The sequence below is a fragment of the Oncorhynchus keta genome, chromosome 6 (assembly GCF_023373465.1).
Source record: "Oncorhynchus keta strain PuntledgeMale-10-30-2019 chromosome 6, Oket_V2, whole genome shotgun sequence".
NCBI classification, from domain to species: Eukaryota; Metazoa; Chordata; class Actinopteri; order Salmoniformes; family Salmonidae; genus Oncorhynchus; species Oncorhynchus keta.
Window position 1 is genome coordinate 3,082,523 of NC_068426.1, and position 10,541 is coordinate 3,093,063.

At 51.4% G+C, this 10,541-nt stretch overlaps 1 protein-coding gene across 1 annotated transcript in view; it reads right to left on the minus strand.

Annotated features, from left to right (window-relative positions):
- LOC127930603 (rho guanine nucleotide exchange factor TIAM1-like) overlaps window positions 1–10,541 on the minus strand; it is a 191,438-nt gene that overhangs the window by 18,911 nt on the left and 161,986 nt on the right. The window contains exons 21-24 of the mRNA XM_052520211.1: window positions 6,356–6,464; window positions 4,025–4,204; window positions 3,034–3,152; window positions 2,572–2,680 (exon numbers count right to left, since the gene is read on the minus strand). Coding sequence (XP_052376171.1) covers window positions 2,572–2,680; window positions 3,034–3,152; window positions 4,025–4,204; window positions 6,356–6,464 — 517 coding nt within the window. The remainder of the gene's footprint in view (window positions 1–2,571; window positions 2,681–3,033; window positions 3,153–4,024; window positions 4,205–6,355; window positions 6,465–10,541) is intronic.

Consider the following 10,541-nt stretch of genomic DNA (forward strand, 5'->3'; position numbering starts at 1 on the left):
TGAACCAGCAGACCTAGACCCTGTCTCACTGAATTAGCAGACCTAGACCCTGTCTCACTGAACCAGCAGACCTAGACCCTGTCTCACTGAACCAGCAGACCTAGACCCTGTCTCACTGAACCAGCAGACCTAGACCCTGTCTCACTGAACCAGCAGACCTAGACCCTGTCTCACTGAACCAGCAGACCTAGACCCTGTCTCACTGAACCAGCAGACCTAGACCCTGTCTCACTGAACCAGCAGACCTAGACCCTGTCTCACTGAACCAGCAGACCTAGACCCTGTCTCACTGAACCAGCAGACCTAGACCCTGTCTCACTGAACCAGCAGACCTAGACCCTGTCTCACTGAACCAGCAGACCTAGACCCTGTCTCACTGAACCAGCAGACCTAGACCCTGTCTCACTGAATTAGCAGACCTAGACCCTGTCTCACTGAACCAGCAGACCTAGACCCTGTCTCACTGAACCAGCAGACCTAGACCCTGTCTCACTGAATTAGCAGACCTAGACCCTGTCTCACTGAACCAGCAGACCTAGACCCTGTCTCACTGAACCAGCAGACCTAGACCCTGTCTCACTGAACCAGCAGACCTAGACCCTGTCTCACTGAACCAGCAGACCTAGACCCTGTCTCACTGAACCAGCAGACCTAGACCCTGTCTCACTGAACCAGCAGACCTAGACCCTGTCTCACTGAACCAGCAGACCCTAGACCCTGTCTCACTGAACCAGCAGACCTAGACCCTGTCTCACTGAACCAGCAGACCTAGACCCTGTCTCACTGAACCAGCAGACCTAGACCCTGTCTCACTGAATTAGCAGACCTAGACCCTGTCTCACTGAACCAGCAGACCTAGACCCTGTCTCACTGAACCAGCAGACCTAGACCCTGTCTCACTGAACCAGCAGACCTAGACCCTGTCTCACTGAATTAGCAGACCTAGACCCTGTCTCACTGAACCAGCAGACCTAGACCCTGTCTCACTGAATTAGCAGACCTAGACCCTGTCTCACTGAACCAACAGACCTAGACCCTGTCTCACTGAACCAACAGACCTAGACCCTGTCTCACTGAACCAACAGACCTAGACCCTGTCTCACTGAACCAACAGACCTAGACCCTGTCTCACTGAACCAACAGACCTAGACCCTGTCTCACTGAACCAGCAGACCTAGACCCTGTTACACTGAACCAGCCAAGACGTAGTGGTACTGAACCAGCAGACCTAGACCCTGTCACATTGAACCAACAGATCTAGACCCTGTCACATTGAACCAACAGATCTAGACCCTGTCACATTGAACCAACAGATCTAGACCCTGTCACATTGAACCAACAGACCTAGACCCTGTCACATTGAACCAACAGACCGAGACCCTGTTACACTGAACCAGCCAAGACGTAGTGGTACTGAACCAGCAGACCTAGACCCTGTCACATTGAACCAACAGATCTAGACCCTGTCACATTGAACCAACAGATCTAGACCCTGTCACATTGAACCAACAGACCTAGACCCTGTCACATTGAACCAACAGACCGAGACCCTGTCACATTGAACCAACAGACCTAGACCCTGTCTCACTGAACCAACAGATCTAGACCCTGTCACATTGAACCAACAGACCTAGACCCTGTCTCACTGAACCAACAGATCTAGACCCTGTCACACTGAACCAACAGACCTAGACCCTGTCTCACTGAATTAGCAGACCTAGACCCTGTCTCACTGAACCAGCAGACCTAGACCCTGTTACACTGAACCAACAGATCTAGACCCTGTCACACTGAACCAACAGACCTAGACCCTGTCTCACTGAACCAACAGACCTAGACCCTGTCTCACTGAACCAGCAGACCTAGACCCTGTCACACTGAACCAACAGATCTAGACCCTGTCACATTGAACCAACAGATCTAGACCCTGTCACATTGAACCAACAGATCTAGACCCTGTCTCACTGAACCAACAGATCTAGACCCTGTTACACTGAACCAGCCAAGACGTAGTGGTACTGAACCAGCAGACCTAGACCCTGTCACATTGAACCAACAGATCTAGACCCTGTCACATTGAACCAACAGATCTAGACCCTGTCACATTGAACCAACAGATCTAGACCCTGTCACATTGAACCAACAGATCTAGACCCTGTCACATTGAACCAACAGATCTAGACCCTGTCACATTGAACCAACAGACCTAGACCCTGTCACATTGAACCAACAGATCTAGACCCTGTCACATTGAACCAACAGACCTAGACCCTGTCACATTGAACCAACAGATCTAGACCCTGTCACATTGAACCAACAGACCTAGACCCTGTCACATTGAACCAACAGACCTAGACCCTGTCACATTGAACCAACAGATCTAGACCCTGTCACATTGAACCAGCAGACCTACGCTCATTTACCACCTAAGATTTTTCCCCCACAACGTGGACATTTTTTGTCTGGGACGGTTAAAATCTTAAAGGTTTGCAAAGGCCTTATTAAGAAGGAGACCCTTAACAATAGGCCCTATATGGATCCCCAGTGTCTAGTAGTGAGTGTAACCCCTACCGAAGGTAGCCAGCTCAGGGTCCTTTTTGCCCTTGACCAGGGAGGCTGGAGGATTGATCCACACCAGGGTGGAGTGGAGGAGAAGATCTCCCATGGATAGATCGGATACCTGAGACATACACGCAGAGATGGATCCATTACAACAAGTCTGGTGGAAATGCTATTTCAAGACTTACATTAGGATATATTTTAATTATAATATAATTTTGTTAGAAGATGAACATCTGTGATTTACATAGACTTTAATACATTATTGTTCTTAAGGACTATAAATCATGAATATGTGTTAAAATAAGATAAACCATGGAAATAGACTTTAATACATTATTGTTCTTAAGGACTATAAATCATGAATATGTGTTAAAATAAGATAAACCATGGAAATAGACTTTAATACATTATTGTTCTTAAGGACTATAAATCATGAATATGTGTTGAAATAAATGTACGGTGATGAGCGACCTCCTTCCGGTCGACGGTCGTCTCGTTGATGAGCTGGTCAAACACGGCTCCATATTCCTCATGAAGTTTCTGCATCTCATTGATGTGACTGGCCACCTTGTTCATGGCCTTCATCGCAACTGAGGAAGACGAGGAGAAAAGCAGTGTTTACGAAACCGTGACAACGCAATGCACCCCGACACGCACGTACACACCTCCCTCCCTCCCTCCCTCCTCACACAACTCACACACACCCCTCCCTCCCTCCTCACACACCTCCCTCCCTCCCTCCCTCCTTCCTTACCATTCAGGTGATAGTGTTCTTCACTATCAGGGTCCGTCAGTGAGTACAGCTCTCTCAGTAGTAGTGGGTACTATAGGACACACCCCTCCTTCCTTACCATTCAGGTGATAGTGTTCTTCACTATCAGGGTCCGTCAGTGAGTACAGCTCTCTCAGTAGTAGTGGGTACTATAGGACACACCCCTCCTTCCTTACCATTCAGGTGATAGTGTTCTTCACTATCAGGGTCCGTCAGTGAGTACAGCTCTCTCAGTAGTAGTGGGTACTATAGGACACACCCCTCCCTCCCTCCCCCTACCTACCTCCCTCCCTCCCTCCCTCCTTACCATTCAGGTGATAGTGTTCTTCACTATCAGGGTCCGTCAGTGAGTACAGCTCTCTCACTAGTAGTGGGTACTATAGGACACACCCCTCCCTCCCTCCCTCCCTCCCCCTACCTCCCTCCTTACCATTCAGGTGATAGTGTTCTTCACTATCAGGGTCAGTCAGTGAGTACAGCTCTCTCAGTAGTAGTGGGTACTATAGGACACACCCCTCCCTCCCCCTACCTACCTCCCTCCCCTCCCTCCGTCCCTCCCTCCCTCCTTACCATTCAGGTGATAGTGTTCTTCACTATCAGGGTCCGTCAGTGAGTACAGCTCTCTCAGTAGTAGTGGGTACTATAGGACACACCCCTCCCTCCCTCCCTCCCCCCTACCTCCCTCCTTACCATTCAGGTGATAGTGTTCTTCACTATCAGGGTCCGTCAGTGAGTACAGCTCTCTCAGTAGTAGTGGGTACTTCAGGATCCTCTGGATGGGTTTGATCAGGTAGGACTCCAGGGTTGAAGAGTGTTGCTGTTTCGGGTTCCTCTCTGCCAGGAACGCCTTGAAGTCTGCATCTGTCTTAGCTGGACCACAGACAATACAGAAAGGATAATTATCTTTACAACAAGGACATGGCCATGACCCCCCCCCAGCGCCAGCCCCCATAGTGTTAGACGAGAGAGCAAGAGAGAGACAACGTGAGACAACCGTACAATATAATATTGATGTTCTTCCATTACGAGCGAATGTGAAAGGAGAACTGTACCTTTTACCTCAATATACTTCAATATCATATTGTCTCACGTTGTCTCTCTCACTGACTGACCCTGACAGTGAAGAACACCTGAATGGTAAAGAAGGAGGGAGGGAGGGAGGGAGAGAGAGAGAGAGAGGGAAGGAGGGAGGGAGGGAGGTAAGTAGGGAGGGAGGGAGGTAAGTAGGGAGGGAGGGAGGGAAGTAGGGAGGGAGGGAGGGAAGTAGGGAGGGAGGTAAGGAAGGAAGGAGGGAGGGAGGGAGGTAAAGTAGGGAGGGAGGTAAAGTAGGGAGGGAGGGAGGTAAGTAGGGAGGGAGGTAAGTAAGGAGGGAGGGAGGGAGGGAGGGAGGGAGGGAGGGAGGGAGGGAGGGAGGGAGGGAGGGAGGGAGTGAGGGAGGGAGGGAGGGAGGGAGGTAAAGTAGGGAGGGAGGGAGGTAAGTAGGGAGGGAGGGGGAGGGAGGTAAGTAAGGAGGGAGGGGAGGGAGGTAAGTAGGGAGGGAGGGAGGGGAGTGAAGTAGGGAGGGAGGGAGGGAAGTAGGGAGGAGGGAGGTAAGTAGGGAGGGAGGGAGGGAGGTAAGGAAGGAAGGAAGGAAGGAAGGAAGGAAGGAAGGAAGGAAGGATGGAAGGAAGGAAGGAAGGAAGGAAGGAAGGAAGGAAGGAAGGAGGGAGGGAGGGAGGGAGGGAGGGAGGGAGGGAGGGAAGGAAGGAAGGAAGGAAGGAAGGAAGGAAGGAAGGAAGGAAGGAGGGAGGGAGGGAGGGAGGGAGAGAGAGAGAGAGAGAGAGAGAGAGAGAGAGAGAGAGAGGGAGGGAGGGAAGGAAGGAAGGAAGGAAGGAAGGAAGGAAGGAAGGAAGGAAGGAGGGAGGGAAGTAGGGAGGGAGGGAGGTAAGTAGCGAGGGAAGGAGGGAGGGAGGGAGGTAAAGTAGGGAGGGAGGGAGGGAGGGAGGTAAGTAGGGAGGGAGGGAGGGAGGTAAGTAGGGAGGGGGATTGAAGGAGGGAGGGAGGGAGGTAAGTAGGGAGGGAGGGAGGGAGGTAAGTAGGGAGGGAGGGAGGTAAGGTAAGTAGGGAGGGAGGGAGGGAGGGAGGGAGGGAAGGAAGGAAGGAAGGAAGGGGAAGGGAAGGGAAGGAAGGAAGGAAGGAAGGAAGGAAGGAAGGAAGGAAGGGAGGTAAAGTAGGGAGGGAGGGAGGTAAAGTAGGGAGGGAGGGAGGTAAGGAAGGAAGGGGAGGGAGGGAGGAAGAGGTAAGTAGGGAGGGAGGGAGGGAAGTAGGGAGGGAGGTAAGTAGGGAGGGAGGGAGGGAGGGAAGGAAGGAAGGGAAGGAAGGAAGGAAGGAAGGAAGGAAGGAAGGAAGGAAGGAGGGAGGGAGGGAGGGAGGGAGGAAGGAGGGAGGGAGGGAAGTAGGGAGGGAGGTAAGTAGGGAGGGAGGGAGGGAGGGAGGTAAGGGAGGAAGGGAGGTAAGGAAGGAAGGAAGGAAGGAAGGAAGGAAGGAAGGAAGGAAGGAAGGAGGGAGGGAGGGAGGGAGGGAGGGAAGGGAAGGGAGGGAGGGAGGGAGGGGAGGGAGGTAAGTAGGGAGGGAGGGAAGGGAGGGAGGGAGGTAAGTAGGGAGGGAGGGAGGGAGGTAAGTAGGGAGGGAGGGAGGGAAAGTAGGGAGGGAGGGAGGGAGGTAAGTAAGGAAGGAAGGAGGGAGGGAGGGAGGGAAGGAAGGAAGGAAGGAAGGAAGGAAGGAAGGAAGGAGGGAAGGAAGGGAAGGAAGGAAGGAAGGAAGGAGGGAGGGAGGGAAGGAAGGAAGGAAGGAAGGAAGGAAGGAAGGAAGGAAGGAAGGAAGGAAGGAAGGAAGGAAGGAAGGAAGGGGAGGAAGGGGAGGGAGGGAGGGAAGTAGGGAGGGAGGGACCTTAGCCATGGCAGTGTTAAAAACAGGCAGCTAGCTAGGGCACCTACTACCTATATGTTCTACATAGTACTGATGGAATACAGTGTACCCTACCTTTGGCCAGGACCTTGGGCACCTTGGTGTGGCTGGCACAGAAAGCGCTGTAGATCTTAAAGCGGTCGGCGTAGTACAGGAACGATCCACCCAGAGAGAACAGCACTTTCTGGAGAAACAGATGACGACTATGAAATACAAATTTATTCTAAAAAATATTAAATCTAACAGGAGAGGAAACCCATCTTTAATACACACACACACACCAATACACACACACACACCAATACACACACACACACACACACACACACACACAACACACACACACACACACACACACACACACAGCAATACACACACACAATACACACACACACACACACACACAGCAATACACACACACACACACACACACACACAATACACACACACCAATACACACACACACACAGCAATACACACACACACACACACACCAATACACACACACCAATAACACACACCAATACACACACACTATTAATAGGATTCAAAATAGGGAGGCAATCTTTGCCTGTGCCTCATATGCCACCCTATTCCCTATCTATTCCCTATATAGTGCACTACTTTAGACCAGAGTCCTATTCCACCCTATTCCCTATATAGTGCACTACTTTAGACCAGAGTCCTATTCCACCATAGGGCACTACGATAGACCAGAGCCCTATTCCCTATATAGTGGCACTACTATAGACCAGAGTCCTATTCCCTATATAGGGCACTACTATAGACCAGAGCCCTATTCCCTATATAGGGCACTACTTTAGACCAGGCCCCATAATCCACTACTGTTGACCAGGACCCATAGTGCTCTACTGTTGACCAGGACCCATAGTGCTCTACTGTTGACCAGGACCCATAGTGCTCTACTGTTGACCAGGACCCATAGTGCTCTACTGTTGACCAGGACCCATAGTGCTCTACTGTTAACCAGGACCCATAGTGCTCTACTAGTGCTCTAACCAGGACCCATAGTGCTCTACTGTTAACCAGGACCCATAGTGCTCTACTGTTAAGGACCAGGACCCATAGTGCTCTACTGTTGACCAGGACCCATAGTGCTCTACTGTTAAGGACCAGGACCCCCATAGTGCTCTACTGTTGACCAGGACCCATAGTGCTCTACTGTTGACCAGGACCCATGTGCTGTTGACCAGGACCCATAGTGCTCTACTGTTGACCAGGACCCATAGTGCTCTACTGTTGACCAGGACCCATAGTGCTCTACTGTTGACCAGGACCCATAGTGCTCTACTGTTAACCAGGACCCATAGTGCTCTACTGTTGACCAGGACCCATAGTGCTCTACTGTTGACCAGGACCCATAGTGCTCTACTGTTGACCAGGACCCATAGTGCTCTACTGTTGACCAGGACCCATAGTGCTCTACTGTTGACCAGGACCCAGGACCCATAGTGCTCTACTGTTGACCAGGACCCATAGTGCTCTACTGTTGACCAGGACCCATAGTGCTCTACTGTTAACCAGGACCCATAGTGCTCTACTGTTGACCAGGACCCATAGTGCTCTACTGTTGACCAGGTGCTCTACCCAGGACCCATAGTGCTCTACTGTTAACCAGGACCCATAGTGCTCTACTGTTAACCAGGACCCATAGTGCTCTACTGTTGACCAGGACCCATAGTGCTCTACTGTTGACCAGGACCCATAGTGCTCTACTGTTGACCAGGACCCATAGTGCTCTACTGTTGACCAGGACCCATAGTGCTCTACTGTTAACCAGGACCCATAGTGCTCTACTGTTGACCAGGACCCATAGTGCTCTACTGTTGACCAGGACCCATAGTGCTCTACTGTTGACCAGGACCCATAGTGCTCTACTGTTAACCAGGACCCATAGTGCTCTACTGTTGACCAGGACCCATAGTGCTCTACTGTTGACCAGGACCCATAGTGCTCTACTGTTGACCAGGACCCATAGTGCTCTACTGTTGACCAGGACCCATAGTGCTCTACTGTTGACCAGGACCCATAGTGCTCTACTGTTGACCAGGACCCATAGTGCTCTACTGTTGACCAGGACCCATAGTGCTCTACTGTTGACCAGGACCCATAGTGCTCTACTGTTGACCAGGACCCATAGTGCTCTACTGTTGACCAGGACCCATAGTGCTCTACTGTTGACCAGGACCCATAGTGCTCTACTGTTGACCAGGACCCATAGTGCTCTACTGTTGACCAGGACCCATACTGTGCTCTACTGTTGACCAGGACCCATAGTGCTCTACTGTTGACCAGGACCCATAGTGCTCTACTGTTGACCAGGACCCATAGTGCTCTACTGTTGACCAGGACCCATAGTGCTCTACTGTTGACCAGGACCCATAGTGCTCTACTGTTGACCAGGACCCATGTGCTCTACTGACCAGGACCCATAGTGCTCTACTGTTGACCCAGTGCTCTACCCAGGACCCAGTGCTCTACTGTTAACCAGGACCCATAGTGCTCTACTGTTAACCAGGACCCATAGTGCTCTACTGTTAACCAGGACCCATAGTGCTCTACTGTTGACCAGGACCCATAGTGCTCTACTGTTGACCAGGACCCAGGACCCATAGTGCTCTACTGTTAACCAGGACCCATAGTGCTCTACTGTTGACCAGGACCCATAGTGCTCTACTGTTGACCAGGACCCATAGTGCTCTACTGTTACTGTGCTCTACTGTTGACCAGGACCCATAGTGCTCTACTGTTGACCAGGACCCATAGTGCTCTACTGTTGGACCCATAGTGCTCTACTGTTGACCAGGACCCATAGTGCTCTACTGTTAACCAGGACCAGGACCCATAGTGCTCTACTGTTAACCAGGACCCATAGTGCTCTACTGTTGACCAGGACCCATAGTGCTCTCTACCAGGACCCATGTGCTCTACTGTTACCAGGACCCACCTCTAGTGCTCTACTGTTGACCAGGACCCATAGTGCTCTACTGTTGACCAGGACCCATAGTGCTCTACTGTTAACCAGGACCCATAGTGCTACTGTTGACCAGGACCCATAGTGCTCTACTGTTGACCAGGACCCATAGTGCTCTACTGTTGACCAGGACCCATAGTGCTCTACTGTTGACCTAGGACCCAGGACCCATAGTGCTCTACTGTTAACCAGGACCCATAGTGCTCTACTGTTGACCAGGACCCATAGTGCTCTACTGTTGACCAGGACCCATAGTGCTCTACTGTTAACCAGGACCCATAGTGCCCATCTACTGTTAACCAGGACCCATAGTGCTCTACTGTTGACCAGGACCCATAGTGCTCTACTGTTAACCAGGACCCATAGTGCTCTACCAGGACCCATGTTAACCAGGACCCATAGTGCTCTACTGTTGACCAGGACCCATAGTGCTCTACTGTTGACCAGGACCCATAGTGCTCTACTGTTGACCAGGACTAGTGCTCTACTGTTGACCAGGACCCAGGACCCAGTGCTCTACTGTTGACCAGGACCCATAGTGCTCTACTGTTGACCAGGACCCATAGTGCTCTACTGTTGACCAGGACCCATAGTGCTCTACTGTTGACCAGGACCCATAGTGCTCTACTGTTGACCAGGACCCCAGGACCCATAGTGCTCTACTGTTGACCAGGACCCATAGTGCTCTACTGTTGACCAGGACCCATAGTGCTCTACTGTTAACCAGGACCCATAGTGCTCTACTGTTGACCAGGACCCATAGTGCTCTACTGTTAACCAGGACCCATAGTGCTCTACTGTTGACCAGTGCTCTACTGTTGACCAGGACCCAGGACCCATAGTGCTCTACTGTTGACCAGGACCCATAGTGCTCTACTGTTGACCAGGACCCATAGTGCTCTACTGTTGACCAGGACCCATAGTGCTCTACTGTTGACCAGGACCCATAGTGCTCTACTGTTGACCAGGACCCATAGTGCTCTACTGTTGACCAGGACCCATAGTGCTCTACTGTTGACCAGGACCCATAGTGCTCTACTGTTAACCAGGACCCATAGTGCTCTACTGTTGACCAGGACCCATAGTGCTCTACTGTTAACCAGGACCCATAGTGCTCTACTGTTGACCAGGACCCATAATGCTCTACTGTTGACCAGGACCCATAGTGCTCTACTGTTAACCAGGACCCATAGTGCTCTACCAGGACCCATAGTGCTGACCAGGACCCATAGTGCTCTACTGTTAACCAGGACCCATAGTGCTCTA